At 31.9% G+C, this 20,444-nt stretch overlaps 1 protein-coding gene across 1 annotated transcript in view; it reads left to right on the top strand.

Annotated features, from left to right (window-relative positions):
* Window positions 1–19,981, top strand: part of LOC105833376 (tumor necrosis factor receptor superfamily member wengen) — a 37,212-nt gene extending 17,231 nt beyond the window's left edge. The window contains exons 4-5 of the mRNA XM_012675090.3: window positions 4,376–4,504; window positions 18,261–19,981. Coding sequence (XP_012530544.1) covers window positions 4,376–4,504; window positions 18,261–18,520 — 389 coding nt within the window. The 3' untranslated portion in view covers window positions 18,521–19,981. The remainder of the gene's footprint in view (window positions 1–4,375; window positions 4,505–18,260) is intronic.
* The last annotated feature ends 463 nt before the right edge of the window (window positions 19,982–20,444 follow it).

The raw sequence follows: 20,444 nt of genomic DNA on the forward strand, positions 1-20,444 counted from the left end.
TCAAGTTTGATGACATAATAGAAATAAAAATTATATATTATCATAGAATATCATATATATGTAGAATATCATATCGAACAAGATCCAGTGGATACAACATTTTGGCTGAGCATTTTATAATTATCGAGTAAAGTAGCCTGCATCGAAAGAAACTCTTTATAATATCTGCATTTAGGTGAGATTTCAGAATTTTTTACATGTCATTTCAAGACATCTTTTTTTTCTAAAATCGACATAAAAGAACTTACGAGTATTATTATGTTATCTAAGACTTTATATTATTGAACATTATGCTTTCAAATATGAGTTTTTAAAAAGTTTTTTGATAATACTTATAATGTTTATTGGTTAATGCAATTGTATTAAAGTATATAAACAAATTAAACAAATTATTATCTAAGCGCTCATTATCTAAACATTAATACATTTTGCACAAGAACCTGCTTAGATTTAAAGTAAAATAGTGCGATAGCTAAAAGTAGCAAGAGACGATGTAATATTTGTTTCTGAAAAACGTGGGAATTATAATAAAATTTGGAAATACCATAAAATTACACTTTGGACAAGAACCGAATAATACCAAATAAAAAAAGAAATTACGAAAAATAATAAAATTATTTAAAAATCTAAATCTTAGACTGAATCTACAATCTACAATCTGAATCTACAGACTCTCTAAATTACAATTTGTAAAAAATCAGTGAAATTAGTGAAAATACACTGATTTTTAGTGGTTACAATATAAGAATTATATTACAACTTTGACAATTAAAGAAATAAATACTTTGATTTTTCAGTGATTATATACTAATTCTGAATGAAACTTACTAAAAGACAGTGAATACTCACTAATTATCACAGTTATAAGTATACCATTGCGAATAAATGATAATACACTGATTGTAATTTAGAAAGTTAGCATATTGTAAACCTTAAGCCGTAGAAATTAATCAATTATATTTGATTATTATATTTGATTGATATTGTTTTGACATTCAAATTTGTGATTAGTCAATTTTTACGACTTAAAGCTTACTATATTTATTGTAGATCCGGTCTTACAATAACAGAATGAACATTGAACATAATATCTTCGTTCTGCGTTTCAAAGAGACATCCTCATATAAAAATAACATTTCGAGATTATCTCGAGCGTGTTGCACGCGAAATCCGTTGAATTTTATTGCAATTGCAATCCTATTAATATTTATTGTTCGCGAATTATGTGTAGCTAATTAATACTAATTATATACACAGTATAATCGCGCGTGTCTGCGTGCGAACGATTTATACTGCGTAATATTAATAAAAGCAGTTGCAGTTGCTGCATCCTACCTGTAACTTTGATCGCACTTTGTAATACATATCATTGTATTATCATCGGAAACCCGTATTATCAAAGCGGGTCGTAATCGCTATCGTTCTCACAATCCTCTCCAAACAATACGGCAGAGCGTGACACTTTTTTTCAGCTACTTTTCCTGTATTTTTCGCAAAGTGTTTATCCAAAATCTTCAAATTTCAACAATTATACCATGATCAGATAAATGAATCGATAAAATCGACAAACGCGCGGAAATGAGAGAAAGAAAATCTCTTGCTTGAAAGAAAGGATCATAACGCGCGCAAACTGTACTTCAATTATGACCGACTAAAAATGTATTAATTTGAATGTTGCAAGTGTACGTGATAAGATCTTATTCTTGAAAGTATATATATATATATATCTTGAAAAATATACGTGCAATTTTATTTGAAAGTTCTATCACACAGGAATTTGCGGGTGTCTAAGAGGAATCTATTAAATTTTTTTTTTTTTTACATAGTACGAACCTGTCAAAAACGCAACTACAATTTTCGCGGAACATTGATATAGTTGCCATACTAAAGTCGAAAGTCATATCAATCTAATTATCTTTAAACGATGATATTCATGATTATCGTTTAAAGATAATAACTAGATGATGCAGGTATATTGCTTACAACTAAATATTTTTGGTTATGTGAACTAAATCTTTTTTTTCCATGTAGCAACACCGGCTAGCGTCAGGATGATTGGTGTAAATATATCCTGATGCATTATTATAACAGTTGTATTGTAATAATATATTTTCAAAATTAAAATTTCTAGATCTAACTTAGATTTATTTTTTTAATTGAAGTGATTGGCAACTTTATTCTTATTAATACCTACTTTTTTAATATTTACATTTTTATATCCCATTTAAAAAGAATCACTTAAAAGGAATATATTAGACAGTTTTTATGAGAAATCTTATGTACATAAATTTAAGAAATACGAACCTAAAGATTCGCGAGAACCTGCATCTCTGGTGCATTATATAATATTTAACAATCTATATTTAATTTAATTTTTCTCATAAAATTAGTTAGCAACCGATTTTTTATTAAAAAAAGTAAACTTACAATTAGTTACATGTATTAAAAATTAGTATTTAATTTAGGATTTTTGTTAGACAATATTGTCAAACTTGTCAATATAGAATTATCTTTCATTTAATTCTTTTTATAAAAATAGCTGGTTTTCACTTTTTTTTAAATAAATATTAGTTTCAGAACTTTTATTTAATGATGGAATTATTTTTAAAAAAGCAGTATGATGATCGAAATATAAAATATAATTTAGGAAAAATTATGGAAAAAAGCATATTGCATCTTAAAGTTTAAAAAAAGTATAGTACACACACACACACACACACACACACACACACACACTTCTTGTTTTCTAATATTAATTTTACTAATTGAACAATTTTGTGGATATACCGTATATATATACATGAGTATTTGATCGAGTTTATTTATTTATTAATGTATGTCAGAGAAGAAGAGAGAAACGGTGTTATTTTGCGCTTTTACAAAAAATGATTGGCAACCATGAAACGTTCAGTATGCGAGTGTAATCGGTACCGTTTGATTGCAACTGTCATTCGGTCCAACCGGTGCTTCTGATTAGGAATAGCGGTCAGAGAGGCGAGGGGTCCAGGACTTATGGGGATATTGCTCGAGCCGGGAGCTATTAGGTGAACCGAACGTACATACCATGGGACTCTGGAGAAAATCGAGCCGCATTCCACAGACGTCCTCGACGCATTCCACGTCGACTATACTTGACGATGCAATACGCGCTGCAAATACATCGTAAAGACTTACGCCGATGTAATCTCAGGAGATTTTATTCTAATAACACCGCTTAATTTATATATGTGTTTATTAATCTACATGTACATTATACTTCACACATTACTTTTACACATTATATTTCAGCAAAGATAAATAGATAAAATATATAATTAATATATTAATTAAGAAAAATATTTTTATCTGTTTAATATAACAATTCTCTGATGCAAAAAATTCAAGTTTTGGGTTATAATTATTTTTGATATTTAAGTGGTTTTTATTAAAATGGTCTTTATTATTTAACGAAAAAATTTATCATTTACACTTTAAATGATTTGTTTTAAAATTATTGGAATTTTACAAAAACAATTTAATTATTTTATTTATTAGAACAATAGTTTCATTTAGATAATGAATACATTTTACACATGCGTGTAATTATATTTATCAATTCATTATTAGCTATTTCATTTTAAAGTTGATTAACTTTGTGCCCTCAAAAACAATGACGTTTCCAAAAATATAATTTATAGTTTTGATAATTGTCAAATCTCAATCTAATTTGAAATAAAAATTGTTGTTGCAATTAATGAAAACATTTTATACTTTTAAAATCGTAAAGGTATTCATATTATGCAAAATAAAATTTTATGCATTTATAAATGCATGTTTATATTTACGCGATTAATAAAAGTTGTATCTGCAAGATATTTTTTTTTAGTCGAGCCTCAGATCTCGAAGGAAACACACATTAGACTTTAATGTATCCAATCATTTATCATATTTTTTATTACACAAACTTGATCACACTTTTGATTTGTAAACGTTATTATTGATTTATATTTTTAGGACAACTCTTCTGTAATTTATTTCATTTATATTGCCTTTTAGATGATATCTAGACACAAATTATAACTCAAAATGTATACCGTATAATTTTTACGTATCTAAGCACTTGACAAGGACCGGAAACAACGGTCGAAACGTTGTGCGCTATTTGTTGAATATATTTGAGGCCAGTCAGGTCAAACGTAGTAGTTACATTGTTTTTTCTTTCGTAATCACTGGCGAATAAATAATTATTTAATATTTTTTTTATATAACAAAACAAGATTTATAATACTGTCTAATTTATAGTATTTATAGAATTTATGTATTTACAGAAAAGAGTGATTAATAAATTAATGGGTTTAATGGTACTTTGCTTATTGGAGCGCAATTTTTGTTGCAGCGGGTCTCGAAGAGATATCGGCTAGATTGAACCTAATGGTGAAGGCAGAGTTGGCCGAATTGGTCGCAGGGGCACCGATGAATCCAGGTGATCCCGAGACTAGATGTCAATATCTTGAGAAACTTTTAGGTAAGCACATCAGAAATTTCAAAGCTCCCATTCGGAGCCATAAATCCTCGTGATGATAATCACTTGACGTTAAGTAAGAATATTGGTCATTGCTCTCTTCTAAATGGTACCTCTAGATAGATAGATCGAATACTCAGCAGTGCTCAACGATCAAGGTACCATTTGCGCCATATTTTTCAATTATCTCGAAAACATATAGTCGATTATCATGTTTACACAATTAAAGATCCACGTTAATTTAAAAACTTTTCTGTTATTTTAAGGTCATTTTATTTAATTTTTAAGCGCAAATTTTGAGCTTTTATTTAAACAAAAATTTATTACAAACAACACATACAACAACACATACGTTAATTAATTTATTTCTAAATACTTTACGTGCTCGCTTATTTGAAAGGTCAGCATCGAATTGCATAAGAAATATTGAGAATACCGACGGACGCAAGAGTAAAATGGAGACGTAAAATTCGATCGTTACGTACTATATACGTGTCGCTTTTGTAATCAGCACTTCCATTGCGCGTGGCCGTATAAGATGTAGTTGCGTGCACGTTCGCAATGATCATTTTGTGCGCCAAAGGAAGAAGGGAGAGGAGAACCGGACGACAAACGGACGGGTACGATCGCGCGGGGGACGGCTGGCAATCTCAAGCACACAATAAATTCGCTTAACTCGCACCGCACTTGAATGAGCTTCACACGCGCGAACGCGCTTCACACGGGGTGACCGTGAAGTACCATTCGATTATCAGCACGCCGGAAGTCTTCTTTGTTTCTTTTTGGGGAGAGGAGAAAAGATAGGCTGCTTAAATATTATATTAGACTGGATCTATAATAGATATATGTAGTAAATCTTTCTTTTCTCATACAATGATCTTTTTTATTTATTTTTTTTTATTTTTTTACATTTTGATTTAAGATATTAAAAGATGTTTTTTCTCGTACAATAAATATAATTGCTTAATATTAATTACAACACTTATACACAGTCACAGTGTCTCATTTTTTATGACGAAATAAAATACTTTGGAAATAACGCATTTTCTAAGAAAGTGTTTTAAAAATTGCTTGATTAAATTTCGAAAGAAAAGTTAAATATTATCTTTTTTGCATAACAATGAAAGAAATCGATCACAACTATGTAGAAAGATATAATCCTATTAAATAAATTTAATTAATTTTAATCTTCGCAAAGACTCCTAAGGTCTTTTACAGCTAAATAAAGGTAACTATTTACAATTCTTTTCAAGCCAAGCAACATTTGTTTCAAATATTTTTCGTAAAAATAGTTATTTCTAAAGAATTTTATTCCAACATAGAAATTAAACACCGTATAAACGTTACGATTACAATATTAAGCAATTATTATATTTTCTGCATAAAAAATTATGTCTTTTTGGTATCTCAAGTCAAAATGTAAAAAAATAAAAAATCGACGCATAATACTAAAAAAGGTACACCCCAGTGAACAATATGTTGTCAAAAAGATCTCTAAAAGATATCCTGTTTCTGAAAATGATAACATAAAGAGACTTCTAACATAATGACGTCAGAATGTTAATCAATGCGCCGTTTTTTGAGAACAGAAAGATATCATGAAACTGATGATATCTAAAAGATTTCTTAAATCGAATATCTTTAAATAGTCAAAGTTTGTTAACATATATATATTGAAGCAGTTTTTCTGATAAATATATGCGTTATATAGACACCTGCCCAGTTAGTGCAGTCTATGATAATATTAAAATATACAGGCTCTTAACCCACATAGAAATGAAACCTCCAATGGACTGCCATGGAAGTTTGAACTTCTAGTGGACGTCCATAGACGTCCAGTATAGAGCCATTAAAAATCCACAGTTCCGCACTGCGTATGTCTATTAGACCTTCATTAGACGTCGTCAAAGAGGTCTATTAGACATTGTGTGGATTATTGATAGAGGCTTCACGAAACCTCGGTGAATGACTGGCGGATGTTTCGTGGATCATTAGTAGAGGCTTCATGGAGCCTCAATAGATGATTGACGAAATAAGAATTTAAAATAAAAATTTCATTTTTTTAAAATTATTTTTATCGACAAATACGTACTAAATTTAGGACAAATTTTTATTAATTAATTAAATTTAAATTATATTATATTATTTTATTTTATTTTATTCTTACTTGCCGCTGGTGGGTTTTGAACCCGGGACCAGGATTACGAACCTTGTACTCTATCTGCTACACCAATTTGACTCATCGATATGGGTACTTGTTATTGTTTACATATACCTACATGTTATAAACTGACGCAATTATACTATTTTTTATAAAAACAATTAAATTTTGCAAAACATATTAAAAATAAATAGCATTAATTTATTTACTTATTAATTTCATTGTTAAATTTATCTTTTTCCATAACCTTAATAATTTGATGAAAATTGCGATCTATTTAGCATTAATACTTTGAAGCGTTCAAATGGTTAATTAGATGGTTAACTATACATATAGATCATATATTCTAAGAAAAATTGAGTAGTACATTTATTATCCTGTTTTTGTTCAGTACATGATGAATTAAATTTTGTGCATTTTTTGTGCACAGTAATTGTAGACAAACCGTTATTTTTGAAAACATTATCTTTATGATAATTTTTTGAAATATCAAATGGATCTCTCATTCAGAATGTTATAGTGTTGCGTGATTTTTGAGTCAACTACGACGCCCATGGACGGCTCAAAAATCGGACAGCATTGTGATATCTTTTATGAGACATTAAGCTGATATCATTTAGCTGATGTCATAAAGATAACATTTTCGAGAAACTTAAATGAAACTCTTCAATGAGATATCTCAAAGACCTCTCTTAGTAGACGTCTCTGGTAAATGTTACCATTTTGACATTATTTCCAAGATATCTAAATGTTTTCTTAAAAAAGTTCTCTTAAAGTTTTCATTCTGACAAGCGTACAACACCCAGATAGCCAAGCGAGATTAAGCATATCGGGCAAATTAATGCACTGCATGTATGTTGTGAACTTGTCCACAATTTGCTGTCATTGTAATTTAACGTGGAACGAAGTTAACATCAGGAGAGCAAATAACCTTCATGAGTTTATAAAATTATAAGTGCATGCATTGAAGAATAATAAACTTGTCACATTGACAGCAATTGTGCATGCATGTTGACAACTTGCCGTCAGTTTGTTGAATTCTAATGTAGAATTTTACATGATGTCAGAACGACAGACAGTTTGAGGAAACACCTTGGCTTTAGTGTGATAAAATTAATAGGGAATAAGTGACAACATAATAGCAAAATAACAACACGTTGCCTTTATTTGGCTATCTGGGCACGTGTTGTCTGGGGTACGTTTCTGACCGGGCTGATTCAAACCGTAATCCTTAAACTTTAAGCAAGCCGACCTAGAGATCTGGTCTTAGACTGTATAGATCTTTATCTATAAAGTTAAAAGTTTAAAGACCAAACTGAGATCATACCCCACATAGCACATGATATCATTAGAATATCCTGTACTCATACTGTGAACATGCGTACCGTATATAATGTACTGAGAATATTCTTGTAATATCTTCTATAATATATCATTATTAGTATATTATTAGAATGGACCTGTTATATCTAAATTAGTATATTATTTCTTGTACATTCTTAGAATTTACTTTTGCAATCTAAATATCTTTTAATGTTTAAAGTTTATTTTTAGCGTCAAAAAATGTAACGTCACCAAAAATAACGAAATAATTTCTTTATTTTGATTTTACCATACTGTAAATATATATACCGTACATAATATACTGAGAATATTGTTATAAGATCTTCTATTTTATATATATATTATTATTCCGCAGCAGCCGCGAATAGTTCGCGAGATCGCTGCTAGGCGAGGGCGCGGCGCTTCTCCTTCTCATGAGAAAATTTACACCAAAAGGCTCATAAAAGAACACCACCCACAGCAACAAATTATCTCTCAATATGTATAGTGAGCTCAATAGGTTTACTTAACAGCAAAGCAAAGTGTAGTATCATTTTTATCACTCGAAAAGAGTCCCTTGGGCGCTTGGGCCTCCGCAACTTGAATAGAGCTTCCGAGAATTGAAAAAATATAAAAATAAAATTTTAACCCTTAATTCGTGGTCTTATGCAGTAGCCAGGAAGGAGCGAGAAACACTATAGTTACTTCCTGTATAAATTATATGTTTAGAGGCTAAGATTCAGAAGGTTACATATACAGCTTGGTACTAGCCATTTTTTCTAGATAGATGCTAGACAAAACCTAAAAAAACTGTCCAAAACCTAGCCATATGCAAGGCGAAATTTCCACGTGGGTATTGTTATTAGTCATTATCATCGTCGTCGTCACGCGATGCCCAGTTAACATAATATACCGTGCATATTTTATCATTGGTTCTACGTTGATACTAGTGATATTCTTGGTATTTACTGCAAAATATTCTCAGTATATTCTACGAAGCAAAAAAAGGCGGAAATAGGAATGTACTCAGTATGTTCTCATTAAATAGTAGTACGTATCTCGAATGTTCTCAGAATTTACGCAATGTACTGCTAGCTGCAATATCCTTCGAATATTCTTAGCATCTACATGTGCTGTATGGGACCTCAGAGCTTAGAACGAAAGACTAAACCCTGACGAAAATTTTTATCGTAAAAGTGTGTTTATTTCTGTTTATAAAGAGTTTTGTCGATGTTTACATTGTTTATGAAGAGTTTTATTAATGTTTACGCTGTTTAGAAGCACGTTATAAACACTTAGATAATCTTCTACTGACACAACATTTTACAAACATTTAGAAAACTTTTATAGAAATGTTTAAGGATATGTCATTAAATAGCACTTAAACTCTTTACAAGAAACATTTTGAAAACAGTTATGTAACATTAATTTCAGCGTACATTAAAACAATCTCTCAACATCTATCAAACATTTCTGTTTATAAACAGTTAATAAACATCTTTACAACATAAAGATATTTTTTAAGAATTCAATCAAACACTAGTAAAACACGTTTTAAACAGTTAGTAGCCACGAATAGTTTACAAGACCGCCGCTAGACGAAGGCACGATGCCACTTCACTCGCAAGAAAATTCACACCGTATAGTTTATAAAAGTAGACTCCACGGGGACGATTCACTTTCCGCTATGCGTATCGTGGCATACGGTAGCCACCACATTTACGTAAATTGTGTATGTGCAATATATACAAATATGTAATAAATATATTTTATTTAATATATATAATATTGTAATGTACTTTACTGGAAATATCATTACAAATGTCTCAATAACAATAAGAAAATACTCAATAAAAACTGTAGCCAATGAAAATAATGTGTTTATCAAAAGTTTTTAAGATGTTTGCTTAAATGTTGAGAAGATGTTTTAATTGAGTTTTAAAACATATTATGAATTGTTTATGAGATGGAAATTTAAACATGGAATTGTTTATGAGATGTTCATAGCTATGTTTGATAAAGGTTCGGGAAATGTTATGGTGTTTTCATAATGTTTAAGGAATGTTCTGCACAATATCGTGAAAACATCTTTTAAACATGTCTTAAACATTACAAACTACACAACACTTTCCGATCGTCTATCAAACATAACTGTAACATTTGATAAACAATTCCATGTTTAAATTTCCATTTCCTAAACAATTCAATAAATGTTTTAAAGCTTAATTAAAACATTTCCTCGACTTTAAGCAAACATCTTATAAATTTTTAATAAACACTCTATTTTCGCCAGGGAAAGGTTTACTACACCTATTGGGGCTTAGCGTTAGACACGAATTGATCTGTCCGAGATACATAATCTTGATCAGCTTCGATTGATCAAATCACAATTGGAGTTTTTTAAATTCTTGATTAAATCAAGAATAATCGGAGATAATTCATTGTTCTTATACTACTGTAACAGGCGCGAAACAGATATGAAGAATTCAGGTATGCTACATTATTCACATAAGTGAGGAAGGAGAATTGAGAGCAAGAGTCACGAGAAGTTCCACGTTGACACACATACTCGACATGTGGCTTATCAAACTTTCATTTAGCGCAAACTTTTATTTTACGAGTTCTTTTGCGCTACGATACGCGATATTTGCATAACATCATATTCTGCATTTTTTTCGCATAAAGAAAGAAAGATCTCGAACGCATGCACGAGATACCTGATAATTCATAAAAACCATTGATATGGATTTTTTTTAATTTCATTACTATTCTCTATTTCTTTTTCAATCTCTTTCAATTTTACAAATAATTTCGAACTTTTATAAATATTTAAAGGTTAGTAAGATAGAAAATCAAAGACGATGATAATTAACGAATCAAATCAAAAAATAGAAAATTGATACATAAGAATTTTTTAATTTAAATTTCTTGGATTTTAATTGAAAAAAAAACCATTTTTTTAGTGATAAACGATAAGACAAAAATTTCAAGATTTTGTCTTATTTTATTTTGATTTTTCAAAATAAGAACATTAATTCTTGTATTTAGTAAAATCGAGATAAGACAAGATTTATTACTTCAAGAAAAAAAAATCAACATTGTGTGTGTGTGTGTGTGTGTGTGTGTGTGTGTGTGTGTATGTGTAAATGTGTGAATAAAAACTCTTAAAATGATGAAACACATCTCATGTGTCTGTGGTCACGTCATATCGCCTGATGATGGAAATTAATTTTCAACATTTGAACCATCGCAACTTAAAAACTTTTGATTTTCTGGCTTGATGATCATTGAAACTTTTGATTTGTGAGTCAAAACCTACATCAAAATTTCAATCAATTTGATTGAAACTCTATTTCCATAAGAAAGTCCTTTATACTGATAAGTGACTTTATTTTAATAAAGTTTGTATTCATGAAATTGTAACGTATATTATTAACACATTGGCACATCCAATTTGCTTAGCTTATTAGTCGACATTATTATTGCCTTGATTATTAATTTTAATTTATAGGATTTTCTATATTATAACATCCACTATGTAAACATTTCTTTTCCTAAAAAAAATGATATCAATTAGTGTAATTGGACATATTAATTGGATGATTTTAACTTTATTCTTAAAACTTTTAATTTTTTAATAACGACTAAAAATATTTTTTTAAGAAAAATGTTGAAAAGTAAAATGAAATGCACTCGGATGCATTTTATCCTTCTTGTAAAATTGAGAATGCGCGTCACAGGCTTATGTTTTTATACGAATAAATAATAGGGAATTAGCATGTTTTGACCTTCCAACTTTGCTTCGATCTGAAACATGCCGCGCTCTTTTATAATATCTATAATATCTATTTTATTACATCGTATCCGTGCGTGTGAAAAATCGCATTTTGTTGTTCGCGAATTGCCGCGTCACGTTACGTCAGAGCGTGGATTTTTGCGCTGCACTACACGATATTTTGGGAGACGGGGCGGCCGCAACCGCCTGCAGTAGACAGACGGACAGACCTTAAAACAGACAAGTCGAGACACGACTCGCTCGGTTACACTCTCCGCCGCGAGAGAATTATTTATTCGTGCGCGAAAACAAAATGACGCTATTGTTTGGATGTTTATTATCTACCTTCATTCATCCGCACGCGGTTCAACGCGGTGCGAATGGCGCGGTTCGCCGCGACGCCTCACACCACACGCCGTATTCTAACTTTAGCCAAAATCGCGTCAGCGGCAAGCAAATGAAGCGGGTTTGTGAATAATAACGATTTGTGCGGGAAATAATTAAAGTGTTTTTTCAAGCGAGATTGTTTGCTATTCTCTTGCCGAAAAGTTATTACATTAATTGTAAGATTATAAGGTCTATGCACGTCATACATGGGAGAAAAATTCAGTTCATTCGTTGATCTTTAGTATGCGTAACAAATAAATAAGCGAGATTATGATGAAGATTAAATATGCAATAAATTAAGTCTGCCTCTAACTACCGAACGTTACACTTGTCTCCATAGCGCTTTGTCGAATACTCTGTGTTGTTGCTCTTTTTAATATTGTGTTTTAAGATCTGCGATTAACATATATAAGTTTACAGTTTTCTGCAATACGCATACAGTTTATGTTATTCATAACACGGTTTCTATCGTTTTTAATCTTATAAATTTATTTTAATATGAGAACCGACTTACAAAAAAATTTCATTATTTTTCATTTTATTATTCATTTAATTATATTATTGATTAGTTTACGTTTTTATTTATTATGACATAATTTGATACGCAATGAGCTGTTTTATGGTTGTTCAATGGTCATCTTGTTTAACTGTTTAATTATATTTTCGTGTCCATCATTTCATTCATGTTTTAAGTTCATACATATTGGTAATGTATCATGACTGAAGAGGACTAAGTATAGTCGAAACGTTTCTTTAACACAGTTATTAGTTGCGTTTATAATTATATAATGTTTATCTAATTAATTATAATGTATTAAGAAAATTTGTCTTGGCTTGATACATTGACCTGTTTATCATATTATTTTTGCTTAGCATTAACGAGCCCTTTATAATTGTTTGTATTGTAATAAATTAAATAAATTTAATATAATTTTTTGTTACATGTGCGTCGAAAATGGTCCTTTTCGTGGCCGAGCGCAAAGTCACTAATTTTACATAGAGTTTTCTCACACAAGTAACTCATTCTCCCACCGATCAAGCGTACGGAAAAGTCGTGCAAGAATCATTCCCGCACGATTATTCCCCCAAATCCCATACGCTTGATCACTTTTTCACCTTTCCCTTCATTCTGATACTCGATCGCGTCATACCATAGACACATCTGGTCTGTTCTTTCTAGCTGCACTGTTGCACTGGTGCAATAAGTTAGAATGAGAAAAAATATACTTGTCTTACTTTAACTTATTGCACCGGTGCAACAGTGCAGCTAGAAAGAACAGACATCATCTCGCAACATGGTAACTCTTGCAAATGTTACCAACATTTCATCACCACCTTGCAATACGCATACAATAACTTTCGATGCTTCGTCACTTTTGCGAACCTAATTTAACCTAATCTAAAGACCCTCACACATGAATTGACATAACCGTAACAGTAAGGTTTCAACCAATCACGTACTTGAATTAGCCGGTTACGACAGGTTACGGTTATGGTCGCCCAATCCGATGCGTCAAAACCTTACGTTATGGTTATGTCAATTCATGTGTGAGGGCCTTTACTCTAGTCATAACCCTGTCAATTCATACTCAAGGACCATACCACAGTATAAGTAGGAACAGTAATAAGTAGGTTCACTCTGCTGAAAATCGTGCTAATGGTCGTCCCTTGCGCATGACTTGTGCGCACGATATGCACAACCAACAAGATGGCGACAAAGTGTTCCCACCAATGGGACCATCTTGGTGCTGGCGGCCGAAAACTTGCACCAATGATTGAAATCCGCGTACAGCCAACAATATGGCGGATCTTTTAGTCATGAGAGATCAAAGGCACCGACGCCGAATAAACCTACTGTTCCTACTTATACTGTGACCATACTTTAACGCATAGGTAACAAAAAATATTGTGTGCAATGCGCGGATCGGCTATTGTCCACTCGTGTGAGTATACGCACTTACGGGCAATAATAACGACTCACTGCAACAAAATGGTATATTCCCAGCAAACACAAAACATAGCAGCAACATTGCGGCAATGTTATAACATTGTAGCAACATCACAGCAATATTACAACATTGCCGCAATGTTGCTGCAATGTTCTATGTTTGTTAGGTTGTTACACAATATACCATTTTGTTACAAATACATGGAAAGTCGTTGCATTTCTTTCGGAGAAATGACACAATATTTTTTATTACCTGTGTATCGAAGTGGAGTGAGTCGCAGATGCGCACAGACCAAATGCGCACAGACCAAATGCGCACGGACCAAATGCGCACAGATCAAATGCGCACGGACCAAATGCGCACAGTCGCAAACTCATGTGGTGCAGAGAATTTGCACACAGAAGCTTTGCACACACACACACACACACACACACACACACACACACACGGGGGGGTGCAAGGAGGGGCTTCGCCCCCCCCCTCCCGCACCCACGCGTCGGTAGAGGTGCCCGAAAAGTCGCAATCCATGTGGTAAATCTGTTGGCTACTGTGTCCGTTTGGTCCGTGCGCATTTGGTCTGTGTCCGTTTCACTCAGCCTGCTGTGTCCGTTTATTACTGTGCGCATCTGGGACGCTCCCTCGAAGTGTGAATTGACAAATGAAAAAAGGACCACTTTCAATACACAGGTAGCAAAAAATAACATTTGCAACTTCGCCTTTTTGGCTCGTATGTCTCACTCCTTGCATATATGCTGCAAAAAGAATAATAATAAATGTGATAATTTTATTTAAAAAATTTATAGTGATTTTGATATGACCTTGACAAGAACATCCAAAATTGTGCATGTCATAACCTGATATTTACTTTGAAATCAAATAATTGTTATTCAAAATATTTCACAAGATTGTTGTTTTTAGATTTTTTATTTATTTTCTTATTTAGAATATTTTATATATAAGAAAAAAAATGTGTAAATATTAATAAAAGACGTTACTTATTGAAAAATTGTTTAAAAAGTTTGCATTGCTAATTGAAAGAAATATTTTTTTACTTCATTATTTTATTTTATTTTATTTATTGTGCATCAGTGACTACAGGAGTATAAGAATATATATAAGAACATGTACAAAGATACACAAGAGGTGAGGTGACACAGCATTAATGCTACTATATATAAAGTCTCGAACAACATATATATAGGTGTCAATATTTAATTTTTTGATTATTATGATATACACGCTAATGCGTAAGTAGAAGAGAGCTGAGAGAGTTAAAAAACTTGAAAATAAAGAAAGAATATGATACAAAAAAAGTGAAAAATATAATATCGCGATATATGTTAACGACACCGTCAAGACTTTGCTACTGTAGAATCGCCATAGAATCATCGCTGTCGGAATTTTCCATCACGCTGCGATTTGTAAGAGCGTAGGACACTGTTACTCCACACCCTGGTACAGGATCGTACCGATTCGCGAGGGTCTTTCTCGAAATCATTGCGAATTTGCCGTCTTGTTACACTTTCGCTTTCGAGTTTGACGCGCGTGAGTGGCGCGCGAGCGTGAGCATCCGAAAATCAATCCGTCGCCAATTTTAGCAGCAACGCGTCAATATACGCGCGTTCTCTCAACCGGAAAGCAAGACGGGCGCGCGCGAGATCTTTTTCCCAGCCGGAATATTTCATTGCGCTCCCACGCCTCGGAAGTTGTATTTATATGTGGACCGGCAGCTACCGGAAGCCTAACGCAATGTACACGGTGCTCTCGAAATACGATGCGTGCGCACGTCCGTTTTTTTGGGTCACGCCGCGAGGATCGCACTTTAAATGATTTCGTGTTTTTCAAGACTCCCGAATGAGCGGTAATCGACAAATCATTTTAATCTCACCAAAATACTTCAGTAATTAAAGTTACAAGCGTGTAGATCAAATTAGATTTGATGACGAAAAATCAAATTATATATGTATATACATACACACACACACACATATATATATATATATATATATATATATATACATATATATATATAATTTAATTATATATTTGATAGAGGAAAAGGTAGTATTACGGCCACTGAAGACAATAATGGCCACTCATATTATTTCCGTTATTAGCTGATGAATTCTAGTAATTACTTATGGAATCATATTAACAAAGTTATTGTATAAAATATAATATAAATAGGTGGCCATATTAATTACCACCTTCTCCTCTATATATATATATATAATATATATATCTGATTACTGTTCGGACCCTTACGGAAAAAACACTCTAATTTTGAGAGTTTACACTCAAAATTGAGTGTTAATACTAGATTTTAGGAGTTTACTCCCAAATTTAGGTGTATACGCTCAAATCTTGAGTATTTACGCTAAAGATTGAGTGTTTATACTCGAACATTGAGTGTGTACACCCAATGATTGAGTGTTCGTATCAAAGTTTGGATTTAAATATTGAATATTTGAAAGTATACTCTCAACATTTGGATATGACACTCAATAAATGAGTATACTTCCAATATAAAGTGTGAACACTGAAACGTACACTCAACATCTCTCGGTTGAAGGTATACATTTAATATTGAGTGTGCACTCTCAAACATTGGATTAGAAAATGTTAAATAAAAACAAAAGCAAGAAAAGCAAGTTCAACCGAGATTAAAATTAATCTGCATTGGTAGAAATGGACACAAAACGAATATCTAAAATAAACATTCAACTATAGAGTGTTCAGCTGGCTTTGAGTATTAATTTGAGTATTACTTTCAACTTGGATGTTTGCCATCTAATTGAGTGTTAATTTCAGTGTTATTAATTTGAGTATTACTTTCAACTTGGATGTTTGCCATCTAATTGAGTGTTAATTTCAGTGTTATTCTTAAATTTAGGATTAACATTGAAATTAACACTCAATTAGATGGTGAACATTCAAGTTGAGAGTAATAACACTCTAATTAAAAATAAATTAAAGAGCGAACACTCAAGTTGAGTGTTTACACTAAATTGAGAGTTTACCCCTTGTCCCAAATTATACTCAACTTGAGTATTTTTTTAAGTGTTATTTTTAGTGTTTTTTTCGTAAGGGGAGCTCTAGTCTACTAACGCGGGATGATCTGTTGCTGGGTTTCAGTCCCACTCCGTGAAATTCAGAGACGTAGTGACATTATCATCTAACCAGTTTATGATTATGCTTCAAGACTAAATGTATTCGGCACTTAATTTATGAAACTAAAAAAGGTATTTAAAATTTATACATATATATAAAACATTGTTAGACAAAATTCACCTTTGATTGCAAATTTTATTTTCATGTTAAACATATTTGTTTTTGTTTTTCTAAAATATTAGTCATTTTTAAAATGAATTGATTAGATCACAACCTTGCACAAATCTTAATTTACATGAACACATAACTACGAAAATTACTATACGATTGCATTGCTATCGCCCTTATGCTACTCATCTGCACCGAGTGGATATTGAAAGGTTATAGAAGGGAATAGTTTCTACTAACACGGAGTTGACTAACGCGGGGTTTCAGTATATATATAATATATATACTACAAAGATATTCTTCTCATGTTTGACTGGTTTGACATGTTTCCGTTCTTTATTGCCTATTTATTATATAATTCATCGTATACTTAAATTAATACAAATTTCCAAATAGTATTAAATATAGAATTAATGTGGCGCGGCAATTTTTCTTTCTCAAATCAAATAACAGAGAAATGTGAAATAACTTCCTAAGTAACACAGAGGTGTGATCATAATAAACATTGAAAAATATTTACCTTTTGAAATTCTTTATAAATTAGCAATCTGTTTGAAATAAATTCAAAAAGAATTCTTATAGCGTATAAAAAAAATTCTTGTTATACATATATAAAAAGGAAAACTTGAAATTAGACACACATAAAGAAAAATCTTTTTTTCTAGAATAGAGATCTAATAAAGAAAGAATTTATTTTATAAAGAATCTTTTTTTAATTCTCTTTAAAATTACACAACCAAACGGAAAATGTTTCAATTCTCCAGTACAAGTATGATTTCAAACTGAGCAACGAAAATCGCGCTAATTTCGAAACGTGAAACCTCTTCTCCCTTCGTTCGCACTTGACCGACAGGCTCGGTGAGGATTCGTTTACTTTGCTTGCAGACCGGAAACGAGAGATTCCGGTAGTGGTGGTGGCGACGACAACGACGACGACGACGACAACAACGACGACGACGACGGCGGCGGCAGCAACAGTGGTGGCGGCGGCGGTTGGCTGGCCGGAGGCGGCGGCCGGCAACTTGTACATCGAAGAGGGGAGGACCACGTCGACGCCGACGAGAAGCAAGCAATCGCAGATCGCGCGAATTCAACGTAACATTGAAACTATTCTCAGTCACAAAACAAGTCAGGGTGCCGATTAATCGAAAGATTCCTGCTTATGTTACCTGGAATTTTTGCGCCACGTCTTTTCACAAGTTTGCAATGAAATCATTTTGCTTGAAAAAACGAACTAAGGAACCGACGCTTCTTCTGCGAAGATTTTCTCGATGAGCTTTAATAAGGATTTAATATTGAATTCGCGCTTTCGCGAATAAGCTTTTGAGTTCCCCTCGCATGAAGGAAAAATTTTCAACAAAAGTTACACACACACATATATATTGTAGTTCATTCCGTGAAAAGAATTGTGTCAAAATTGAAGGCACGATCTTACAGAATCAGATTTTGTCGATTGTCTTCAATTCATCCATATGTAACAAAAGATTCAGTACGTTCGGATGAACGTGAGCCAAGTATTAGGACAAACTGCGTTTACTTTATAATTCAATATTGTTAAGTGTAATGTAGTGTAATTCATTACGACAACCAAACAATTGAATACTCACACTTTGGACGAATGCGCCAAGTTGGTCGTGATTGACTAAAATATTTAGTTAGACTAAATATTTATTATCTCCCCTTCCCCCTATCTCTCTCTCTTTCTCTTTCCGTGCATGTTGCAGTTACGAATGAGGAAACGAAAAAATTGCTAATTATATTCAATTACATCGTAATATAATTGATCCTTTAAATGCATTTAGATCAAATAAATCTTCATCAAGTAATTTCTACATTTCCTATAGAACAAGACAACAAATTAAATTATAGCTCCGTTTAATCTGAATAATCTATTATTTACAACTTGATTTTATGTCTCGGAAAGAAATTTTCACATTCTTTTTAATTAACAAAATATTGTGAACAAAACTACGATATCTAGATGATTATATTAGACGGTACAATATTTAGAAATTAGAAAATTCTAAACAGGTAATTATTTAGCATCATTGATCTAAAAATAATGTGTACAAGAAAGAAAGAAGGAAAGAGAGAGAGAGAGAGAGAGAGAGAGAGAGAGATAGTGCAGTAATATGAATAAATTGGAATTTGTTTGTCGTTTTATTCGGCCGAATCGAATTAGGTGCGACTTCACTCTTCCTCCCTTTGTTTATTTTCCTCTAGCAAATTAGTAAAACCGTCATCTGCTACGTCCCGCAGCTCGAACGCGAATCGAGCTACGAATGACATGATCTTATGCCCGGATTCTATTTAGTTCTCTCTTCTTTCTTTTGATAGCTTTAATAACGAACACTGTAATATAAAGCGCTTCTGTATTCATACACACATGGTAACGCAATAAAAAATAAGATTATAATGTATATTACGTAATGAATAGTCATATTTCTTTTCTGAATTGAACGCACGGAACTGTGATGTTTAGTAAATGACACGTATGTGAAATATATATAGGGTGTTCAGATTTAAATGGAATGTGATTTATATTGAAACCAACTTTTCTTTAATATATAAGGATATGAAAAAATTCTTATAAACTTTTAATCTAATTGCTGTTTTGTTTAATTAAATATAAAATTTTGTTATTCATTGTTAAATATTATTCTAAAGCTTAATTTTAAATAACTTGTAACTAGAAAGATATTTATATATTTTTATTATGTAGTTTTGGTTTACTTGAATCTTAATTTTGATACAAAATCGTTTACATATATTAAATAGCTTAGTGTAACTTTCTAGAAAATTATTTACACCTTGCTTCTTTCAAACGCTTGCTTCTTTAAAGTGCAAGCAATTCTAATTTTTAAGAAAAACTTATTTCAAATAGCTTCTAAAAATTGTTTTTTCTTTCAAAAGTGCAAGCAATTCAGTTTTGAATATTTTGAATTTTGATTTTCATAGAAAATATTTTATCTTAAATAATTTGTAACTAGAAAACTACCTTTCGATATTTTTGCTGACGATATCAATATTACAAAACAAATAACATACAATAGCTACTAATACTGGAAC

The sequence above is a fragment of the Monomorium pharaonis genome, chromosome 3, assembly GCF_013373865.1.
Source record: "Monomorium pharaonis isolate MP-MQ-018 chromosome 3, ASM1337386v2, whole genome shotgun sequence".
Classification (NCBI taxonomy): Eukaryota; Metazoa; Arthropoda; class Insecta; order Hymenoptera; family Formicidae; genus Monomorium; species Monomorium pharaonis.